This window comes from Neofelis nebulosa, chromosome 7 (genome assembly GCF_028018385.1).
Source record: "Neofelis nebulosa isolate mNeoNeb1 chromosome 7, mNeoNeb1.pri, whole genome shotgun sequence".
Classification (NCBI taxonomy): domain Eukaryota; kingdom Metazoa; phylum Chordata; class Mammalia; order Carnivora; family Felidae; genus Neofelis; species Neofelis nebulosa.
Genome location: NC_080788.1, coordinates 35,332,197 through 35,357,126, shown reverse-complemented (window position 1 = coordinate 35,357,126; position 24,930 = coordinate 35,332,197). Strand labels below are relative to the sequence as shown.

The 24,930-nt window shown below is 38.0% G+C and overlaps 1 protein-coding gene and 1 pseudogene across 5 annotated transcripts in view; both read left to right on the top strand.

The window, feature by feature from the left end:
* LRRC49 (leucine rich repeat containing 49) overlaps positions 1-24,930 on the top strand; it is a 145,327-nt gene that overhangs the window by 105,955 nt on the left and 14,442 nt on the right. For all 5 annotated transcript variants that reach the window (XM_058737201.1, XM_058737202.1, XM_058737203.1 and 2 more), the window contains 3 exons: positions 8,876-9,113; positions 19,506-19,691; positions 22,891-23,000. In XM_058737201.1, coding sequence (XP_058593184.1) covers positions 8,876-9,113; positions 19,506-19,691; positions 22,891-23,000 — 534 coding nt within the window. The remainder of the gene's footprint in view (positions 1-8,875; positions 9,114-19,505; positions 19,692-22,890; positions 23,001-24,930) is intronic.
* On the top strand, positions 9,135-11,174 carry LOC131516322 (3-hydroxyisobutyryl-CoA hydrolase, mitochondrial-like; annotated as a pseudogene).

The window sequence follows — 24,930 nt, the reverse complement described above, 5'->3', positions numbered from 1 at the left end:
TCTCCAGTTTGTATGTGTTCGAAGCAATGACTTTTTTTGTTTTTCTTCATCACTCAACATTCTTTACAGTTTCCAGAAGTTTTCTGAAACTTCCTACAGCAGATTGTCCTTCCCCCTCCCCCCAACTATTGTACTTGTTGTGGGTTTATACCAGTTCAACTGCTTTAATGGGCTTTTAGAGGGAGATTTCAAACACATGTGTCCAGTCTCTGTGCTGGTTTATCTGAAAGTACACAGTAAAATGTTTTAAATTTTAGAAGTTGTGTTACTATATTCTCTGTAAGTCTTTAAAAATATAATTTAATTTCATCTTTCTGGAATGATATAAGCCTGGCTCTTTCTGACGGTAGAAAGCTAGAGGGTCAGAGAGTCCCTTCCTTAGGGTTCCAATTTGTTTTTTAATGCTACATAAGTTTTTCCATTTTTAACAATCCCATTTATAGTCTTTAGTATTTCATAATGCCAGAAAAGTGGCTAATTCTTGTGTCAGAGTTTCTGTGACCTTTGGCTTATGGGTGTGTAACTAAATGCCTGGAAACAAGTATCCATGAAAAAATTACAGGCACATAAAGAGAAGAAATTCTGTAAAACTTTGGTGTATCCCATTAATGATTTCACTGTTTCACTGTACTTGGGACAGCTCTATAGTAAAATGACATATTGCAGGTTTCTTTTCCGTGCCAGAAATGGGAAAGTACTTGGTGTAATGTTTTCTTTGCTTACATTGGATGCATACAGTGAAGCTGGTTTATTTTTGGTCATTTCCTGTCTATGAACACTGTGGTACTTTAGCCAACACTACCATAATAAAATATAATGCATAAAATGAATTTCTACACCTATGAATGTTGTAATAGAAATTCATAAAATACATTATTATAGGAATCAGCACCACTTTTTCATTGGGAAAAGAATCTTCCGAAATATTTTAAGTCTTTCTGTTCTAGCCTGTTATAGAAAGCCTAAAGATTTTTTTAAACAAACCAAAAAACTCCGTAATCCTCTGAAATATTCTTTTTTTGCCCATTCAGGCATTTAAGAGTATATTCTTTATTTAGCCTGGCTTTTAGGGACTCATTACTTTATTGCATTAAGTTAATTACACTCTCATTTCTTAGAGTCCTATACTAATCAAGAAGGCATAGAATATGCCTTTTCTGACTCATAGAAAGATCAAGTTGATTAAATAAGCATTTATACATGTAATTAACCACGTGAGTGTGAAGGTCTTGAAGAGAATTCCTATTTGATGGCAGACTGCCTGCTGTTCTATAAATAATATTTGAGGGGGGAAATACACATGGAAATGTATTGGGCTTCATGGGAAAACAAGTTTTAAAACATGGATCCTTCGCAGAAAAACGCCACACTTCTCAGAGTGTTAATTTAGACTAGACAGGGGTAGAACACTAGACCACTTGATCCAGTCATCTACTCTAAAAATTTGAGTCACATTTATTCATTCTTCTCCTTTATTCCCTGTAATCAGTCACTAAGTTCTACTTTTATTTTCTCTTAAACATCTGTTATATCTATGTTCTCTTCTTTTATTAATAATAATCACTATAATGTATTGAACTAAGCATTAGATAGGATTTAGAATATTTCTAGTCTCTAACAACTTTGAAAAAATATGTATTGTAATCACCATTTACACATTAGGAACTTCAACTACAAAGAAACTAGATAACTTGCCCCCCAGATCATCTGTTTGCCAATGGCAGACCTAGGATTTGAACTAAGGTCTGTCTGGCCTTCTTGCCAATTCCATTTCGAGGGCACCATGCCCTCCTTTTTGTTATGCCCTTATATGATCTAGTCAACACTATTGCACTGGTTTTCCTACTATTCTCCCTCCATTCAGCCTCTCTCTGCTACATCTTCCACAAGGTTGACCAACTTATTGGTCTGAGGTAGATCCTTGAGGATCGAGAAATGTCTTGCTCGTCTTTGTGGCACCAGCGCCTAGCTCCATACGTGTCACATTGGAGGGGCTCAAAAATATGCATCGAATATGGTCCTATTACCTTTCTGTTTTGATATTTTATGACTTTTTCTGCTCCTCAACCTCTATAGGATAAAATCTGACTTTTCAGATTCATCTTCAGCTATGACTCCAATATGTTTCATTCAGTGTTGTAGCCTTATCAAAATTTCTTACCTGAATATGTTATATATAATTAGGCTTCTATGCCTTTTTTCATTTAGTTTTTCTTACCTGTGTGTGCTTCCTCCTTCTATTTCTGGTGAAATTCTACTATTCATCTTTCAAGGACCCGTTCAAATGTTACCTTCTTTTGAAAACTGACTTCTCCCTACTAGAAGAATTCCTTCTTCTGTGTTCTCATAGCATATCTTTTAAATACTCATTATATGAAAATAAGTACATTGTATTACAATTAATGTATATATTTGTCTTGTTCTTTACCCACCATTCATATTGGGAGCTCTTTAAAGACTAATAGGTCTTTTTTTTTTCTTAGTCTTTTTAAAAAAATTTATTTGTTTAAACTCAAGTTAGTTAACATACAGTGTAGTATTGGTTTCAGGAGTAGAACCCAGTGATTCATCACTGCCGTATAACACCCAGTGCTCATCCCCACAAGTGCCCTCCTTAATGCCCATCACCCATTGAGCCCATCCCCCACCAACCTCCCCTCCAGAAACCCTCAGTGTGTTCTCTGTATTTAAGAGTCTCTTATGGTTTGTCTCCGTCTGTTTTTTTTTTTTTTCTAATTTTTTTAGCATTTATTTATTTTTGAGAGATAGAGACAGAGCACAAGCTGGGGAGGGGCAGAGAGAGAGGGGGACACAGAATCTGAAGCAGACTCAGAGCTGTCAGCACAGAGCCCAATGCAGCCCTTGAGCTCACAAACTGTGAGATCATGACCTAAGCCAAAGTTGGATGCTTAACCGACTGACCCACCCAGGTGCCCCTTTCCCTCTCTGTTTTTATCTTATTTTTCCTTCCCTATGTTTGTCGTGTTTCTTAAATTCCACATATTTGTGAAATCATGATTTTTGTCTTCTCTTTTTCTTCTTTCATTTTTTAAAATTTAAATCCAAGTTAGTTAACATATAGTGTAATATTGATTTCAGGAATAGAATTCGGTGATTCATTACTTACATATAACACACTGTGCTCATCCCAACAAGTACACTCCTTAATGTCCATCACCCATTTAACCCAGTACCCCACCCAGCACCCTACCAGCAACCCTCACTTTTTTCTCTGTACTTAAGTGTTTCTTATGGTTTGCTTCCCTGTTTTTATCTTATTTTTCTGTCCCTTCCCCTATGTTTATCTGTATTTCTTAAATTCCACATATGAGTGAAATCATATGATATTTGTCTTTCTCTGAGTGACTTATTTTACATAGCATAATACACTTTAGTTCCATCCATGTTATTGCAAATGGCAAGATTTCATTCTTTTTGATTGCTGACTAATATTTCATTGTATATATGTATACATCTTCTTTTTCCATTCACCAGTCGATGGACATTTGGCTCTTTCCATGGCTTGCCTAGTATTGATAACGATGCTATAAACACTGGGGTGCATTGTACCCTTCAAGTCAGCATTTTTGTATCCTTAGGATAAATACATAGTAGTATAATTGCTGGGTCATAGGGTAATTCTATTTTTAATTTTTTGATGAACCTCCATACTGTTTTCCAGAGTGGCTGCACCAGTTTGCATTTCCACCAACAGTGCAAAAGTGTTCCCCTTACTCTGCATCCTCACCAACATCTGTTGTTTCCTGAGTTGTTCATTTTAGCCATTCTGACAGGTGTGAGGTGATACCTAATTGTAGTTTTGATTTGTATTTCTCTGATGATGAGTGATGTTGAGCATCTTTTCGTGTGTCGGTTGGCCTTCTGGATGTCTTCTTTGGAAAAGTGTCTATTCATGTCTTCTGCTCATTTCTTCACTGGGTTATTTGCTTTTTGGGTGTTGAGTTTGATATGTTCTTCATAGATTTTGAATGCTAACCCTTTATGTGATATGTCTTTTGCAAATACCTTCTCCCATTCTGTTGGTTGCCTTTTAGTTTTGTTGATTGTTTCCTTCGCTGTGCAGAAGCTTTCTATTTTGATGAGGTCCCAATAGTTCATTTTTTGCTTTTGTTTATCTTGCCTCTGGAGACATGTCTAGTAAGAAGCTGCTGCAGCTGAGTTTAAAGAGGTTGCTGCCTGTTTTCTCCTGTATGATTTTGATAGTTTCCTGTCTCACATTTAGGTCTGTCATCCTTTTTGAATTTATTTTTATGTATTGCGGAAGAAGTGGTCCAGTTTCATTTTTCTGCATGTTGCTGTCCAGTTTTTCCAGCACCATTTGCTGAAGAGACTGTCTTTTTTTCCATTTGATATTCTTTCCTGCTTTGTCAAAGATTAGTTGGCCATACATTTGTGGGTCCATTTCTAGGTTCTCTGTTCTGTTGCATTGATTTTTGTGTCTGTTTTTGTGCTGGTACCATACTGTCTTGATGCTTACAGCTTTGTAATATAGCTTGAAGTCCGGATTTGTGATGCTTCCTGCTTTGGTTTTCTTTTTCAACATTACTTTGGCTATTCATGGTCTTTTTCTAGTTCCATACAAGTTTTAGAATTGTTTGTTCTAGCTCTGTGATGAAGAATGCTGGTGTAATTTTGACAGGGATTGCATTGAATGTGTAGACTGCTTTAGGCTGTATAGACATCTTAATAATATTTGTTCTTCTAATCCATAAGCATGGAATGTTTCTCCATTTGTTTGTGTCATCTTTAATTTCTTTCATAAGCTATCTATAATTTTCAGTGTACAGATCTTTTACCTCTTTGGTTAAGTTTATTCCTAGGTATCTTATGGTTTTTGGTTTAATTGTAAATGGGATCAATTCCTTGATTTCTCTTTCTGCTGCTTATTTATTGGTGTATAGAAATGCAACTGATTTCTGTACATGGATTTTATATCCTGTGACTTTGCTGAATTCATGTATCAGCTCTAGCAGTTTTTTGGTGGAGTCTTTTGTGTTTTCCATGTAGAGTATCATGTCACTGGGATGAGTGAAAGTTTGCCTTCCTCCTTGCAAGTGTGGATGTCTTTTATTTCTTTTTATTGTCTGATTGCTGAGGCTAGGACTTCTAGTACTATGTTGAACCATGGTGGTGAGAGTGGTTATCCCTGTGTGCTCCTGACCTTAGGAGGAAAGCTCTTAGTTTTTCCCCTTGAGGATGATTTTAGCTGTGGGTCTTTCATATATGGTAAGGGCAAGTACATCTTAATTGATCTTTATATCCCCGGTGCCTATCATAATACCTGACACATAGTAAGCTTGGCAAATAAACCTATTTGTTTAATGAGAAGTTGAGGCTTAGAAATTAGAAATTATATTTCATGTGTTTATTAAATTAATTCCAGAGTATGATTAGAGCAGTTCTATTTCTGGGACTAGAGGCCAATGAAAGTGAGGAAAGTTTTGATATATTCAACACACGTCCATGATCTCTATACTGACTGTTTTTATCAATACAGATGAGTTAGTTGCCTATGCCCAAATCCTTAGCACAGTGCCCTATATATAAGTGGGCTTTCAGTAAATGTTTGATGAATAAATGAATGAATGAACAAGTGAAATAATATGTATGTATGTATGTATGTATGTATGTGTGACTAAAGATGTGGACATGCCTGCCAAGCATACAAGGAAAGCTGGAAGCACAATCCCCAATGTGTAAACATTTTTAGCAAATTTTCCAAGTCATTTTTTATGCACATCATTAAAAAAAAAACCTATTCCCCAAAGAACAGATTCCTCTACTCTACATTGGCCAGAGTTTGAGGCTAAGTTCAAGCCTCATTCAGATAATAACTGAAGTGGGTTAGATAATTCTATGACCTGTTTAACAGGTGCCACATTTTCTGTTGACAAGGATGAACCTTTATGTAGCACAGAAAATTTGCCATTTGTTTTTTAACAGAATGCCCACGTGAGACCTATATAAGTTGGAACTTACTTCTCCTTTCTTTTGTAACCATATTGCTGTTTTGCTGAGTTTACACTTATTAATTATTTCACTTATTTTCCCAACAGTTTGCTTGACAAATCTTTATACAAAATAAATAATTCTTTTCTGATGCAAGACTTATCTTGGAGCTTATGTTCTTTAACTTTTAATCATATGGAAAAGAAAAGAAAGTCAAAACACTTCCAAATATACAACAGAGAATAATACTGCTTTTCAAAGGATTTATTCATGTTATGGTATATACGTCAGATTCCCCATCATTTTTACATTAAAATGAACTCAGTTTGCTGGGTATTGTGGCATTAATGTAGGCATCATGACATTAACTAACTAGTTTGCTGGGTTTTTTTTTTCTTGCCTTGCCCTTACTTCTTCAGTATTTGCCTTTGCCTCACCCAAGAAAACCTGCTAACCCTTATTCTGTATCTGTATCACTGATTCTGCCCCTTTGCTCAAATCACACCTTATAGTCAGAACATCCTTCATAAGATTCAATAGATAGTCATTAACATTTTTTAATTGTCTCACTTCATTAATTCATGCAAGAGACATTTATTGACCACAACATGTGCTAGGAGCTGCGTTAGTTGATAGAGCTGCTAATGTGACAAAGTTGGAGCCTTCAAGAATCACGGTGTTTGAGGGCGCCTGGGTGGCGCAGTCGGTTAAGCGTCCGACTTCAGCCAGGTCACGATCTCACGGTCCGTGAGTTCGAGCCCCACGTCGGGCTCTGGGCTGATGGCTCAGAGCCTGGAACCTGTTTCCGATTCTGTGTCTCCCTCTCTCTCTGTCCCTCCCCCGTTCATGCTCTGTCTCTCTCTGTCCCAAAAATAAATAAACGTTGAAAAAAAAAAAATTAAGAATCACAGTGTTTGGTAAGAGAGACAGGCAAGTAAGCAGCTAATTGCCATGCAGCGTGGTAAGTGCTGTAACAGGGGTATGCACTCTTTACAGCAAGCCTTCTGTATTTTAGTGGCAGTGAAATACAACTCCTTTCCTTTCCTTATTCCAGAAATGATTGTATGCTTTACATAGCTCAGCCCAAAGCTATCACACAAAGCACAATGTAAGGAGCTCTTAACTCCATCTGGTTTTTGTTCTGTTATCATCCCTTACCTTTATAGGATTTATCATCTAAGATTATTCACATACTACTGCTTATTGACTGTCTTACTGCTGTCATATAATAATCGTTGTTTCAAGGACCAGAGTGGCAGAAATTAAGCCTCTTTGTATTTTCTTGCTTGTATATTCACTTAGAGTTGACTGATGTTATTACCCAGCTTGTTACTATAGACACAGATGTGTTACAAGTTAACTGGTGCCTCTGAAAAAGTACACATAAGTCCAGTAAAATATAATAAGCCAACAAGGTTAATCGTTTGTTAGTCTTCCCCTCCCCTGTCAGCATTATCAAATGTGAAGATCTTTAATAATTCATTTATTCAATATACACGGTACAACACCCACTGCCGGGCCCCAAAGATGAGAAAATTGTCTTTAGCTTCAAAGAATTCACTGATCAAGAAGGCAAATTATAAGCATATAATTATGATATAGTATGAGTAATGATATATTGGAGGAATATACAGAAGTTAATAGGAGCACAAAGGAAGGCAAAGTACTAATATTAGCAGGGGCAAATAAATACTGCCTGAGAACAAAAAATAGCAGAATGAAAACACATGGAACAAAAGCCAAGCGTTGTTTGACTTTTGAGATTGGGTAAAATAAATAGTTACATCTCTATTCACAAATCCAAAAATTTGAATTGGATTGAGCTACTTCTTGTCTTCTCTGGCTAACATTTGGGTCCCTTTTACAGAAAATGTGGCTCCTGCTTTGGAAATAGTAACAATTCTCATATTCAGTAGAGTACGTGAAGTGATTTTATGTGTATCATACATATGTGTATGTATATATATATATATATATATATATATATATATATATATACACAGAGATACTAAATAGTGGATTGTTTTTCATCATTTTTAATTTCAAAATGGGGAGGATATTGTCATTAATTTTACTGCTTATAATTTTAGTATACAATTACAAATTTTCAAACAACATTGAGGTATTCAAAAGTAGAAAGTCAAACTTACTCCTTAATCTAACTTCTGAGAGGTAAACTATTGTTAGCAGTAATTATGTGTCTTCCCAGGTGTTTGATAAATATATTTTTATATTATATGGTTCTTAATATAGAAAAAGTGTTCTGTAAAATGTGGGGGTTTTTCCCCAGCCGCACAGTGGGATACTTTATAGATTAGGAAAATGTTATTTGTTCTAACGTGAAAAGATATCCGTGATATACTAAATCTATTGTTTTAAAACTAGATGTCAGTTATCTTTAGCTGATATAAATAATTTGGGTTTAAAGTGTTATTTTTTATTCACTTGTGCCTCTTTTTGAATTAAAATATATAACCAGAAGAATGCAAAACTTCTAGATATTCTTTTGAAAGTCTTTGGTGCTCTGGGTTTAATTATTGAAACAACGAAAAATGAACATAAAATTTCCAAGTTCACATACCTTTTCCAACAGATTTTCATTGGCTCTTCTTTACTTTGCATGGTAAGACTTTCATTTAAAATTGTGTGTTGCTGGGGCGCCTGGGTGGCTCAGTCGGTTAAGCGTCCGACTTCGGCTCAGGTCATGATCTCACGGTCTGTGAGTTCGAGACCCGCATCAGGCTCTGTGCTGACGGCTCAGAGCCTGGAGCCCATTTCAGAATCTGTGTCTCCCTCTCTCTCTGCCCCTCTCCTGTTCATGTTCTGTCTCTCTCTGTTTCAAAAATAAATAAACGTTAAAAAAAAATTAAAAAAATAAAATAAAATTGTGTGTTGCATTTTCCAGGTCTCTGGACTCAGGACTTACCAGCGCTTTACAAGGTTTATCTGTCACAGACACACACCTTGTTGAAGTGGACGGGGACACACTTTCCCTCTATGGCTCAGGAGCACTGGAATCTCTAGATCGGAATTGGAGTGTTCAAACAGCAGGAATGGTGACAACCGTGTCCTTCACTTTCATAGAATTTGATGAAATCGTCCAAGTGCTTCCAAAATTGAAGATGAAGTTTCCTAATTCTCTGGTAAACATTCTCTTTTAGTAGTATATTTGAATTATCCCCGGTCATGACTTGTGTGTTCAGCCCAAAGGCCTGTCTTAACTTTTATGTATGCAGTTTCTATCTGGTGGGGAGACTAAGCTCTTGATTTTCTGGATCTGGGATTTAAATCAGTACTCATGAATGGCTTTGCAATTTTCTGTTAATATTGGAAATTGTCTCTCTATAAAATTATCCTTTATGGAGTATAAAGGACTAATACAATTTTATTCAAACCATATATTTCTACTTTATAAAGCATTCAGCAGGACCTCACCTAATCCTATATTATGTATTCATGTATTGTACCTAGTATCAATGGGACATGTACATTTATATATGATTATTACAGTAGTCCCCTTACAAACATTTAAAATAATTTTAGACTTTAGGCTCATGAGTGTCTTCGCCATGGGGCTGCGGGAGGTGTGGAGGCTCAGGTCCAGGTTTAATTCATCCAAATGGGCTAATATCATACTGAAACTTTTGGGAGGACACAGCGAGAAGACCGCCTTTTGCGAACCAGGAAGAGGGACTTCATGAGACTGAATCTGCAGGTGCCTTGATCTTGGACCTCCAGCCTCTAGGGTTAGAATGTCTAGGCACACGGATGCAGTAGGAAAAGTACAATTGGAAAGAAAACGTCGTGCAGGAGTGATAACGCTAAACAGACCAAAGTTCCTAAATGCACTGAATCTTAATTTGATGTGGCAAATTTATCCACAGCTAAGGAATTGGGAACAAGATCCCGAAACTGTCCTGATCATTATTTATAATGATTATAATGATTATTCCATTTATTATAGTGGAAAGGCTTTCTGTGCTGGGGTGATATCAGAGTGATCTCAGAAGGTGGTAAGGCAAACCAGAAGATAGCTCAAGATTTCTTTAGAGAAAAATATATGCTGAACAATCCATTGATTCTTGCCAGAAACCATATGTTGCACTTATTCGTGGCATCACAGGGGGTGGGGGAGTTGGTCTCTCAGTTCATGGGCAATTCCAAGCGGCTACTGAAAAGTCTCTCTTTGCGATGCCGGAAATAGCAATTTAATAGCGATTAACCAATTGCTGTTTGGACTATTCCCTGATGTGGGTGGAGGTTATTTCTTGCCATGACTTCAAGGAAAACTTGGTTACTTCCTTGCATTAACAGGATTCAGGCTGAAGGGAAGAGATACATACACAGCAGGAATTGCGACGCATTTTGTGGATTCTGAAAAGTTGGCATGTTAGAAGATTTGTTAGCCCTAAAATCTCCTCCAAAAGAAAATATTGCAGATGTCTTAGAGGTTACCATACAAAGTCCAAGACTGATCAAGACAAGTCTTTTATACTTGAGGACCACAGGGACAAAATAAACAGTTGGTTCTTGGCCAATAGTGTGGAACAGGTTAATGAAAATTTACAGCAAGATAGTCCATCTTTTGCCTTAGAACAGTTGAAGGTAATTAATAAAATGTCTCCAGCATCCCTAAATATCACACTAAGGCAACTCATGGAGGGGTCTTCAAAGACCTTGCAAGAAGTATTAACTCTGGAATATCAGTTGAGTCAAGCTTGTGCGGGAAGCCATGGCTTTCATGACGGTGTTAGGGCAGTTTTACTAGATAAAGACCAGAGACCAGAGTGGAAACCAGCTGATCTAAAAGAAGTTACTGATGAAGATTTGAATAATCACGTTAATCTCTGGGAAGTAACAATTTGAAATTTTAAGGTAACTAGATTTTTTTTAATGTTTATTTTTTTGAGAGAGTGAGTAGAGGAGGAGCAGCAAGAGATCAGGACAGAGGATCTGAAGCAGTCTCTGTGCTGACAGCAGAGAGCCCAATATGGGGCTTGAACCCATGAACCCTGAGATCATGACCCAAGCTCAAGTTGGACACTTAACTGACTGAGCCACCCAGGTGCCCCTTAAGGTGACTAGATTTTTAAGGGATTATTCTGGAGCAGGTGTTGGCAAACCTATGGCACATGGGCCACATCTGGCCTGCTGCCTGTTATTTATTTTTCCACAAGCTAAGAATGATTTCTGAATTTTTAAATGGTTGGGGGAAGAAATCAAAGACTAATATTTCATGACATGTGGAAACTACATGAAATTCAAATATTGTCCATAAAGAAAGCTTCATTGGAACATAGCTATACTCATTTCTTTACATATTGTCTATGGCTGCTTTGAGTAGTTGCAACAGAGACTGTAAGGCTTGCAAAGCCTAAAATATTTACTATGTAAGCCTTTTCAGAAAATTGTCAACACCTGCTTTATAAGATGGGAAAATCTGAAGTTCTTTAGAGATTATTGAGTTGAAATATCTAATTGAAATGGGAACCTTATCTTTTGGCTTTGGGTAGTAGTTCATGCATTGATTAAATAAACCTATGTATAGATTATTTTCTGAAAAATAATAATTTTAGTAGCTCATTAATATTAGTTTGAGAAAGGGAATATGGTGGAGTAGGAAGATTCTAAGTTCACCTTGTCTCATGGATACAAGTAGACAACACCCACATCAGTGTAAATAACCCAGAAAACAACCTGAAGACTGGCAGAACAGATTATCCACAACTAAATGTAAAAAAGAGGCTACACTGAAGAGGGTTGGAAGGGCAGAGACAGGTTGGGAGATGAACAAACCTGTGGGACTGTCCATGGGAGAGGAGAGGAGCAGACCCCCATGCCAGGCACCCAGGCATGGAGGCCCCACACTAGGAGACGAATCCCTATAACATTCGGCTTTGAAAACCAGAGGGGCCTAACTCTGAGTTCTTACAATCAGTGGGCCTTAACACCTGTAAACTTAAAAACCAGCAGGCATAGGGCACCTGGGTGGCTCAGTCGGTTAAGCGTCCGACTCCTGATTTCGGCTCAGGTCATGAACTCAGTTAGTAGGATCGAGCCCCACATGGCGTAGAGCCTGCTTGGGATTCTCTCTCTTCCTCTCTCTCTGCCCCTCCCCTGCTTACACTCTCTGTCTCTCAAAATAAATAAACTTTAAAAACCAGCGGGTGTGGCACTGGAAGAGCCAGAGGGCTAGAGGAAACGGAGTTCCCACCCTTAAAGAGACAGCACAAGAAACAGTCCTACTGATACACAACATAGAAGCAGCAGTTCGAAAAATTCCCAGGATATATGGGATATCCGGGGAAGATTTGTTTACTAGTGTCAGAACATATGCTGGAGGGGCAGGGATCTTTTGGAGACCTTTCCAAGATCACAAGAGCAGGCAGGTGCCATTTCCCATCCCCACCCCACAGCCTAGATACACAGACACCTGCAGGAACTAGTGCAACACCAGCACTCTCCACCTAGCTTGTGAGCAGTATTCCCCATCCCCACGTGCTTCTACAAACATGCCCCCTCCATCCTGGCCTGGGCAGGAGGTATCCTGGGTGGCTGCCTCTCCCCTCCTGTAGTGGATGGATGCAGACCTTGCTGGCACCATATGCCCTCCACCTGCAGTCTCCTATAGACCTGCCCCCTTCCAATACACCCTTGGCCAGAGCCCATCCAAAGTGGTACCTCAAGCCTGGCACTGTGCAAGCGGCCTCGAAAGGGGCCGACACCACTCCAAAGTGACTCCTGCCCTGGGGAGAGGGGAGGATAACCACACAGCAGTCTGACTGTGGCCCCAGCAATAGGCTGGGGTCAGATATCGAGTCTGACTGTAGGCCTTGACCACCAATGAAAGTTTCTCAGGGGACAACACAGAGAAAGTGCCCAGCAGTTCAGTGCTACTGCATCTCTGGCAAACACCTAGTCTGACTCAACTCAAGCCAAGGCGGCCCCCAGACTGGCCCGCTAACAACACAGGGACCAAATCCTGCCCACAACAAAGAGAGCCATTGCAGATGACTGGACTAAAGGCAAACACAGCTCAGCCACAACAGTAGATTGTACGAAGCACACATAGGAGACACCTCTGAAGCACCAGGTTCCGGTGAACAGGGGACATTCTTTTGCAGGGCACTATAGGACCTCTTCTTCGTAAGGCCACTACTTTCAAGAGCAGAAGATGTAACTGACTTTCCCAACACATGGGAAAAAGCACAGAGAGTTAGAAAAAATGAAGAGACAGAGGAATACATCCCAAATAAAAGAACAGGACAAAATCACAAAAGAGCTAAATAAAGTGGAGATAAGTAATGTGCCTGATAGAGAATTTTAAGTAAAGATACTTACTGGACTTAAGAGTGGAGGACCTTAGTAAGACCCTCAACAAAGAAATAAAAAACATTTAAAGAGAACCAATCAGAAATACATAACTCAATAATTGAAATTAAAAATACACTAGATGGAATAAATAGTAGGCTAGAGGAAGCAGAAGAATGGATCAGTGACCTGGAGGACACAGTAATGGAAACCAAGCAAGAGAACAGGGGAGAGAAAAATAATAATAAAAAATGAAAACAGACTAAGGGAACTCAGCTACACCATCAAGCATAACTTCCACACAATAGGGACCCCAGAAAAGGAAGAAAGAGAAAAGGGGGCAGAAGGAAACAAATCCAGATCCAGGAGGCACAGAGAGCCCACAATAAAATCAACCCAAGGAGGTCCACAGCAAGGCACATGGTAATTAAGATGGCAAAAAGTAGTGATAAATACACAATTTTAAAAGCAACAGAAAAGGAAACAGTTACATAGAAGGGAAATGAGCTGATTTTTCAGCATAAGCTTTGCAGGTTAGAAGGGAGTGGCATTATATATTCAAAGTGCTAAAAGAAAAAAACATGCAACCAAGAATATTCTATCCAGCAAGGCTATCATTCATAATAGAAGGAGAGACCAAGAATTTCCCAGACAAACAAAAGTTAGAAGAATTCATCATCACTACACTAGCCCTACAAGAAATGTTAAAGGGGGGGGTCTCTTTGAGTGGAATGGAAAGACTAAAAGCAGGAGTGAGAAAAGTAGAAAGCACAAAAGCAGTAAAATTAAGTATATCCATAAAAATCAGTCAAAGGATTCACAAAAGGATGTAATGTATGACACAATATTCCTAAAATGTGGAAAGGAGAGGAGTAAAAATTTGGTGTTTTTATAATAGGTTCACACTTAAGCAGCTGTCAACTTAAAAAGACTGCTATATGCATAAGATGTTACATATAAATGGTAACATTTACTAAAACAACCATACTAAACATCTACTAAAACAACCATAAAACATGCAACAAAATGGCAACAAGTACATACCTATCAATAATTACTTTGAATGTAAATGGACCACGTTCTAATCAAAAGATATAGGGTGATGGAATGGACAAAAAAGCAAGACCCATCTAAATGCTGCCTACAGGAGAGTCATTTTAGACCTAAAGACACATGCAGATTGAAAGTGAAGGGATGGAAATGCATGTATCATGCAAATGGAAGTGAAAAGAAAGCTGGAGTAGCAATACTTATATAAAACAAAATAGACTTTAAAACAAAGACTGTAACAAGAGACAAAGAAGGATACTATATGATAATAAAGGGAACAAGAAAACATAATAATTGCAAATATTTATGCACCCAACATGAAAGCACCCATATGCATAAAGCAGCTAAAAACAAATATAAAGGAAATAATTGATAGTAATCCAATAACATTAGGGGGCTTTAACACCCCACTTGCATCAGTGGATACATCAACCAAATAGAAAATCAACGAGGAAAAAGTGGCTTTGAAGGACATATTGGACCAGATGCGTCTAACAAATGTATTCAAAACATTCCATCCTAAACAGTGGAGTGCACATTCTTTTCAAGTGCACATGAAACATTCCCTGGAATAGGTCACATATTAGGCCACTTCAGCAAATTCAAAAAGACTGACATCATACCATGCATCTTTTCTTTTCTTTTTTTTTAAATTTTTTAATGTTTATTTATTTTCACCAGAGAGAGAGAGAGAGAGACAGAGCATGAGCAGGGGAGGGACAAAGAGGGAGGGAGACACAGAATCCGAAGCAGGCTCCAGGCTCTGAGCTGTGAGCACAGAGCCTGATGCGGGGCTCGAACTCACAGTCTGCAAGATCATGACCTGAGCTGAAGTCGGACGCTCAACCAACTGAGCCACCCAGGCGCCCCATCCATGCATCTTTTCTGATCACAACACTGTGAAACTAGAAATCAACCACAAGAAAAAATCAGGAAAGAACACAAGTATATGGAGATTAAATAACATGCTACTAAACAGTGAATGGGTCAGCCAAGAAATCAGAGCAGAAATGAAAAAATACATGGAAGTAAATGAAAATGAAAGCACCATGGTCCAAAATCCTTAGGATGCAGCAAAAGCTATTCTAAGAGGGAAGTTTAGAGCAATAGAGCCTACCTCAAGAAGCAAGAAAAATCTCAAACAACCTAATCTTACACCTAAAGAAGCTAGAAAAAGAACAAACAAAACCCAAAACCAGTAGAAGGAAGGAAATAATAAAGAATAGAGCAGACATACATGAAATAGAAACAAAAAGCAATAGAACAGATCAATGAAACCAGGAGCTGGTTCTTTGAAAAGATCAACAAAATTAATAAACCTTTAGCCAGATTCATATGTGTGTGTGTGTGTGAGAGAGAGAGAGAGAGAGAGAGAGAGAGGATTCAAAATCAGAAATGAAAGAGAAGAACTAACTACTGACACCACAGAAATACAAAGGATTATAAGAGACTATTGTGAAAAATTATATGCCAACAAACTGGACAACATAGGAGATATGTATAAATTCCTAAAAGCATATAAACTACCAAAACTGAATCAAGAAGAAATAGAAAGTTTGAACAGATTGATTACCAGCAATGACATCGAATCAGTAATCAAAACCTTCCAACAAACAAAAGTCCAGGACCAGACAGCTTCACAGATGAATTCTACCAAACATTTAAAGAAGAGTGAATACCTATTCTTCTCAAACTATTCCAAAAAGTAGAAGAGAAAAGAAGGCTTCCAAGTTCATTCTATGAGGACAGCATTATCCTGATGCCAAAACCAGATAAAATCACTACAAAAAAAGGGTTACAGACCAATATCTCTGCTGAACATAGTGCAAAAACGCTCAACAAAATACTGGTAAATCACATCCAACAATACATTAAAAAAATCATTCACCACAATCAAGTGGGATTCATTCCCAGGATGCAAGAGTGGTTTAATATTTGCAAATCAATCAACATGATACATCACATCAACAAGAGAGGGGATAAAAATCATATGATCATTTCAATAGATGTAGATAAAACATTTGACAGAGTATAATATCCATTCATGATAAAAATCCTCTAACTCTCAGTGAGGTCTCAGGATACAAAATCAATATATAGAAATCCATTACATTTCCATACTCTAATAATGAAGTAGCAGAAAGAAATTAAGAAAACAGCCCTATTTACAGTGGCACCAAGAATAATAGAATACCTAGAAATAACCAAGGAGGTGAAAGACCTGTACTCTGAAAACTCATTCATGAAAGAAATTGAAGATGACACAAAGAAATGGAAAGATATTCTGTGCTAATGGATTGGAAGAACAAATATTGTTTAAATGTTCATACTATCCAAAGCAATCTACAGATTTAATGCGATCCCTATCAAAATACCACGAGCATTTTTCACAGATCTAGAACAGACAATCCTAAAATTTGTATGGAACCACAAAAAAACCCGAATAGCCAAAGCAGTCTTGAAAAAGAAGAACAAAACTAGAGGTATCACAATCCCAGATTTCAAGATATACTACCAAGCTGTAGTAATCAAAGCAGTATGGTACTGGCACAAAAATAGGTACATAGATCAGTGGAACAGAATAGAGAGTCCAGAAATAAGCCCACGATTATATAGTCCATTAATCTTCAACAAAGAAGGCAAGAATATGCAATGGAAAAAAGACAGTCTTTTCAACAAATGTTGTTGGGAAAACTAGACAGCTACACACAAAAGAATGAAACTGGACCACTTTCTTACACCACACACAAAAATAAACTCAAAATAGATTAAGTACCTAAATGTGAGACCTGAAACCAAAAAAGTCCTAGAACAGAACAAAGGTAGTAACTTCATTAACATCAGTCAAAGCAACGTCTTTCTAGATATGTCTTCTGAGGCAAGGGAAACAAAAGCAAAAATAAATTATTGAGAATACTTAAAAAATAAAAAGCTTCTGCACAACAAAGGAAAGAATCAATAAAACTAAAAGGCAATCTACCAAATGGAGTAGATATTTGCAAATGACATATTCAATAAAGGGTCAGTATCCCAAATGTATAAAGAACTTCTACAACTCAACACCTAAAATAATCTAATTTAAAAATGGGCAGAAGACATGAACAGACATTTCTCCAAAGAAGACATACTGATGATGGTCAACAGACACATGAAAAGATGCTCAACATCACTCATCATCAAGGAAATGCAAGTCAAAAACACAATGAGATATCACCTCACAGCTGTCAGAATGGTTAAAATAAAAAACACGAGAAACTGGGGCACCTGGGTGGCTCAGTCGGTTGGGCATCTGCTTCTTGATTTTGGTTCAGGTCATGATCTCGGTTCATGAGATTCAGCCCCACATCAGGCTCTGTGCCGATAGCACAGAGCTGCTTGGGATTCTCTCTCTCCTTCTCTTTCTGCCCCTCCCCTGTTCATGTTCTCTACTTTCTCTCAAAATAAATAAATAAACATTGAAAAAAAAACAAGAAACAAGTGTGGAGAGTATATGGAGGAAAAGGCACCCTTGTGCACTGTTGGGGGGCATGCAAACTGGTGTAGCCACTGTGGAAAACAGTATGGAGTTTCCTCCGAAAATTAAAAATATAAGTATGCCACCATCCAGTAATTGCACTACTAGGTATTTACACAAAGATTACAAAAACATGTTGGGGCGCCTGGGTGGCTCAGTTGGTTGAGCGTCCGACTTCGGCTCGAGTCATGAACTCATGGCTCGTGAATTCAAGCCCCACATAAGGCTTGCTGCTGTCAGTGCAGAGCGTGCTTTGGATCCTTTGTCCTCCTCTCTCTGCCCCTTCCCCACTTATGCTCTCTTTCTCTCAAAAATAAACATTTAAAAGAAAAAGAATACAAAAAAGATTGATCTGAAGAGACACATGCACCCCTATGTTTATTGCAGCATTATTTACAATAACAAAACTATGGAAGCAGCCCAAGTATCCATCCATAGATGAATGGGTAAAGAAGATGTTATGTGTATATCTAATATATATATAAATACATACATACATACATACAATGGGATATTATTCAGCCATAAGAATGAAATCTTGCCATTTGCAACAATATGAATGGCTCTAGAGGATATAATGAAATAAGTCAGAGAAGGACATACCATATGATTTCACTCATATGTGGAATTTCAGAAACAAAGGAAAAAAGAGACCAAGCCAAAAACAGACTCTTAACTACGGAGAACAAACTTATGGTTGCCAGGGGGGAGGTGGGTGGGGATGGGTAAAATAGATGATGGGGATTAAGAGTACAATTATCATGATGAGCACTGAGTAATGTATAGAATGGTTGAATCACTGTATTGCACACCTGAAACTAATATAACACTGTATGTTAACTATACTGGAATTAAATTTTTTTAAAAATTAGTTTGAGAAATTAGCTTTTTCCAGTTTTTCCAATTAGCTTTTTGTCATACTATTGCATTATTTATTAGTATCTATTTGCAGAAACTGTGAGTTCTTCCTTGAATTTTTATTATTGTTATATTTTCCTCTGTTAGCCAAGTGATTTCCCTCACCTCTCCTTTTATAGTGACTTTTTCTTTTGCCACATCATCCTCCCTAAAGAATACAGATAGAAGTGGAGACTATATGTTTAAAAAAAAGCATCCAATTTCACAGAAAGAACATTTACATTAGCATTTTCATTTTAGTGATTTTCTTTTCCCATAGCCAATTGAACTAGCCTGCATAGTGATTAGCAAAATACAGGTAATAATGAATAGCTGGTTCTTTTCAGAAACATTGTGAGCCCTATATTTTTAAAGCTTTGCAAGTTTTATTTCTAATCTTTCCTTTGTAGACTTAATTCAGTGTAAAGCATGTAAAATCTTTGTAATGCCTAAAGGTCTGGATTATTGAATATTTATATAATTTTAAGAATCTTAGTTTGCTAGTATGTAGGGAATGTCCTTTGCAGATAGGAAATCACATAGAATTCAATACTGTGTGGATTAATGGATTCCATCAGCAATGCATCAGATGGATTTAAATTATGTAAGTTTAGTAGATTCAGTTGATTGAATGCAATTGAAAACATTAGCTAAGCCCAAAGTTTACAGATTACTTGGGGGAATGATCAGTGAAGCTTTAATGTTAACATTTTAAGGTGGTTAAATTCAATGTTCAGCTTTTCTGTGTGTTTTATCTTTGTAGCACCTTAAATTCAAGGAAACAAATCTTGTAATGCTGCAGCAATTTAATGCACTAGCTCAACTCCGCCGTGTCGACCAGTTGACAATTGATCCTCAAGGAAATCCAGTTGTCAATTTTACACTCTGGAAATACTATGTACTGTTTAGGCTGAGCCATTTTAGTATGCAGAAAATAAACGGGACAGAGGTAAGCTAAACATAAGTCAACTGTAGAATTAATATTCCCTTTTAAGGAAAATAGTCATAAAAATGGGCAGGAATTTCAGTAACCATGATAGAACTTTTGAAAAATATTGTGGGTTTTTTTCCCCAAATCTTGACATTTACAATGTCAGAGAGCTAAAAATCTATCAAAAAAACTTCAAAAACACTAGACAGACTTTAAAAATAGCAACCAAATCGTGGTGAATAGCAAATACTTTTACTGTTGTTTGAAACTACTTGAGAAGTAAAATGTTGGTGGGATAACTTTAAAAAATTTTAAAAGAACACTTATGTCAAAGTGTTTTACAGGCTGTCTGGCATGTAAGAAGGATGGAGAAGTGGGGAAGTAATACCCAAATGTCAGCTGGTAAGGGTCATAGTAGAGGAAGGGAGGAGTAAAGGGATGAAAAGAAGAGAATATACACAGGGAAAGAAGAATGATTTTAAAAAGAAACAATGAGAAGGAGAAATAGGCAAGGAGGAAAGGTAGAAGAGGAAGTAAACATGAGAGAAAAAGGAAATAAAACAAGCGTATATAAATGTCTGGACTGCTTTTTAATAGTCTGTAACAGCTGCCTGTGGATAACTTGCACTGGATAACTCAGGCCTGGAATATTATTAGTGAAAAGCTATTTTTCAGATTGATTCTGCTAAGCTTGCCACAAGATTAATCTTCCTTTTACCCAAAGACCCGTGTTCTCTAACAATTATTTTGGAAGAGAAGACAGAAACTGGGGTTCTTCCTCTACTGAGGAATTCCTGAACTGAATATAAATAATCCTCCAAAGGAAGACAATCTCTCTATGCTGTTAGTATTATTATGATTATCTCTTAAAAGTCCGAAGACCTCCTTACTGTAAAATGAGCGGTAATCAGGTTTGCCAGCATGGTGGTAACAGCAACCGTATTTCTCTGTAGCTTATGCACTACAAGTGCCTCTGGCCTAGTACTCCAGAAACCCGACATAGGGTTAAGAGACTGGAGATCTCTGGGTCAGTGCGCAAGAGTCAAGTGAGATTTTTGCATCAACCACAGGAGGCTCGTGACCACGGTATCAGCTGTCTGTTGAAGATGTAGGACAAATCTAGAATCTTCAGAGGACTATTAATTTCTCCAGCTAGTTCTCACGAGATCTGGTTCAGTCTTGTGTACTCTTGTGTACTCCCTTGGTACTTGCCCAGAGAGGTCATGAGTCATTGATCAGACCTCATAACTAGTCCCAAAGTTTTCCAAATCTGGAAAACTTTATTTTATTTTAGTTATTTTAGCTATGGATGAGTAATTCTTCATTAATGGCCAAACTGTTGTCCCCATTAACCTAAATAGTGTATTTATCCAGACATAGACCACTACTAGAAGTGTATACTAAATATTATTGAACCTTGAACTAGGAAGGAATAGTACAGTATCATTACATTAAAGAGAGAAGAGTTAGAAAGAGCCAGTATAACTTATTCTGATTTAAATTTCCTTAAATGTCAGCTCCAGGGATATTGGACCCTTTCTTAAAGGTCTAAAATAAAGTTACTTGTCTCAACCTTGAAAATATGTAATAATATTATATACCTAAGAATTAGAAAGAACCAGTATAACTTATTCTGATTTAAAGTTCCTTAAATGTCAATGCCGGGGATATTGGACCCTTTCTTAAAAGTCTAAAATAAAGCTACTTATCTCAACCTTGAAAATATGTAATAATATTATATATCTACTTTTCTTTATATATGAGAGAATAATATTACTTGAAGTAGAATTAAATTGAATTGTGAGTGAGCATCAAGAAGAAAAGATGGCGTAGTGGCCTACACTGGCCACTAGGTGACTATGTTAGACCGAACAACTGAGTCGTCCGCTAAAGGAAAGATTTGAGGGAACAGCAGCCTCATGAACTCCAAAGGTCTAGGGAAAGTGTCTGCGTGGAGTCCTGGGTATAAGATGCTGGTGAACTATGGGTTTGTTTTTTTGGAAAACGCCTGTGAAGTGTATTACAGCTAGTATTAGTGAATGTTTTTATGTTCCAAAATTTCACTGTACCAGGGTTTCTCAACCTCAGCTCCGTTGACATTTGGGACCAGGTAGTCCTTTGTTGTGGGGGCTGTCCTATGCATTGTAGGACGCTTAACAGCATCCCTGGCTTCAACACACTAGATTCTGGTAGCATCCCTCTGACAGTTGTGATAACCAAAAATGTCTCTAGACATTGTCCAGTGTTCTCTAGGGGCCAAAATGGCCCCTGGCTGGGAATCACCAAATTTATATACACAAACTAATCGTATTTAAAATGCAAACAACCCTATTTTACAGTAAAGAAAATATGCCCAGATATTAATCCAAGTCCTAATTTTAGCTTTTAGTACTTCCTTGGTTAAGATAGGAGTAAGCCCTCACAGAGAAAACCTGTGACAAATTATTCCTTGTGGAGAGAAAGGTAGACATAATTTTACAATGAACAGGAGTGTCTTTAATTGTCTAACGTTTCATCTCTCAGGAAGGGACAAAATTATTGTTATAGAAGCAAGGTATGAACAACACCTTCGCTTACCTTTGGCATGTTATTGAAGTGAATCTATTCTGTTGACACTTGAGAAATTTGCCCTTAAATCACTCTACTCCAAGAAGCTAAAGGATTCCTGAAAAAAAATTTCATAAAGAATTTAAGGTGCCTCAAGTCTAATTCTCACGGAACATTGCTTTAAGTCAGAGCTAACTCATCACCTCCATCATCCTCCATCACCATGAGTCGCACCTGTCATCTTCATTCCAGTTAAGCTCAGGGAAGAAAGATATGTCAATGAGAGCTCTCCTTGGGCGCCTGGGTGGCTCAGTCGGTTAGGCGTCCGACTTCAGCTCAGGTCACCATCTCGCGGTCCGTGAGTTCGAGTCCCGCGTCGGGCTCTGGGCTGATGGCTCAGAGCCTGGAGCCTGCTTCCCATTCTGTGTCTCCCTCTCTCTCTGCCCCTCCCCCGTTCATGCTGTGTCTCTCTCTGTCTCAAAGATAAATAAACGTTAAAAAAAAAAAATTAAAAAAAAAAAAAAATGAGAGCTCTCCTCTTACGGCCCCAGAGAAGGTACTTTCCTGGACTAAAAGAAAACACTCAAGCTAGACATCTCTTTGGAAATGTGTTAATTGTATCAAGCTAGATACAGTGTCATTTTGACCCATGTCCATTGTATCTCTTCAGGTGACGCAGAATGATATGATCATGGCTGAAAGGCTCTTTGGAATCCTAGCCCATGTAGCATCTTCCGAGTTACCCCAGTACCGTCTGATTTCAATTCTGGGTGATGCCAGGTGATCTTTAATTTCTATCATTTTAATAGAATTTCCGTTGCTGTAGAAAAAGGGAATAACTCTTAACTGCCACATGTGCATCCCACAAAGATTTATCCTAAATTTGTCTTGTGGCTAGCCCTCTTCAACGTCTTGGGGTATAAAGATGAAGAAGACAAGATTCTTGCTCTTGTGTGGCTTATAAGCTAATAGTTTAAAGATATGTGTAAGCGCTTATAATGTAAATGTTTCAGATGTTATAAGAGAGGAGTGAAAGGGTATAGGAAAGACCAACTTTAGTTTAGAAGAACATAAGGGAAGGCTTCACAGAGGAGGTAAGGTTTTACCTAGCTCTTCAGGAATGCGTAGCTTTTCAGGTACAGGATACAGGGGAAAGAGATCTGCAAAGGCACGAGGAATTGTAAAGAGTTCAGCATAATTGGAGCATGGGATAATTGTGAATAGTGACAGGAAATGAAGCTAGAAAGACTGTGGTCTGATTTTGAATCCATTCAAAACAGAAGTGAATATTTGTGCTTTGTAATTCAGCACAAGAATCATGTGATTAGATGTTTGTTCTAGAAAGGCTGCCATTTGAGCGGACAGAAAGGGAAGGACTGGAGACCGATGAAGAGGCTAGTTATAGTTTAGGAGGGAGATTTTGAAGGCATGAACTAAGACAATGAGAATGGAGAAGGGGATAATTTGAAAGATACTTAGAAGAGGTATACCTGGCAGACCACACTGACAAAATGTGCATGAATGGAAGGAGAGAAGTGGGGGACGGTATGTCCACCATGATTCAGTTATAGATAAGGGAATTCACTCTGGTTAGAATAAGCAGAAAACAATTGATGTACAAGGAATTTGCTGTCTACAAAATCATTGGAAGAGGTGGGAGTCTCATGACTCCCAGAGCGATACCACAGAACCAACCCACCAAGGAAACTGCCACCTCTGCTCAGGGAGTTGGCTAAGCAGGACACTGGCACCCCATTTGCAGCCTCCAGAATCATACCACTTCAACTACATTGAGGATCAGGAAGTTCCCCACGCCTGTCCCCAGAACTTGGTTGCAGAGCCATGTTGCCCTTCTGAAATTTGTGCCAAAAAAAAAAAAAAAAATGGGTATCTTGTGTGTTACCTCTACTTCCCCACATAGCTCAGTTCTCATTTCAGATCTTATCCAAGTGTGTCTGATTGGTAGAATCTAAATCCCGTAAAACACCTATAGAATCACTTGGGAAAAAAGTACTGAAGGGAGGGACTGCCATAAAATGAACAGTGAATGCAAGAAATAGGAAGTATTGGGGATGCCTGGGTGGTTCAGTCGGTTGTATGTCCGACTCTTGCTTTCGGCTCAGGTCATTATCTCACAGTCATGGGGTCAAGCCCCATGTTGGGCGTGGAGCCTGCTCGGGATTCTCTCTCTCTCTCTCTCTCTCTCTCTCTCTCTCTCTCTCTCTCTTCCTTTACCCCTGTCCCCCCACGCACATTCTCTCTTTCTCTCTCAAAAAATAAATTTATTTTTTTTATTTAAAAAAAAATTTTTTTTTATGTTTATTTATTTCTGAGACAGAGAGAGGCAGAGCATGAGTGGAGGAGGGGTAGAGAGAGAGGGAGACACAAAATCAGAAGCAGGCTCCAGGCTCTGAGCTGTCAGCACAGAGCCCGACGTGGGGCTCGAACTCACAAACCGTGAGATCATGACCTGAGCTGAAGTCGGTCTCTCAACCGACTGAGCTACCCAGGCGCCCCTCAAAAAATAAATTAAAAAAAAAAATAGGAATCATTGAATTCAAGAAATGATGGTGTGGGAAGAAATAAGTAAAAATTAGAGCTGTCTAAAAATATTAATGTATAAGGAAAAAATTAATAACTGGAAGATAAAAATCCCAGAAATTCATAAAAGAAAGGAACTTAAACTTTGCTAAGGTTTTTTTCCCTTTGG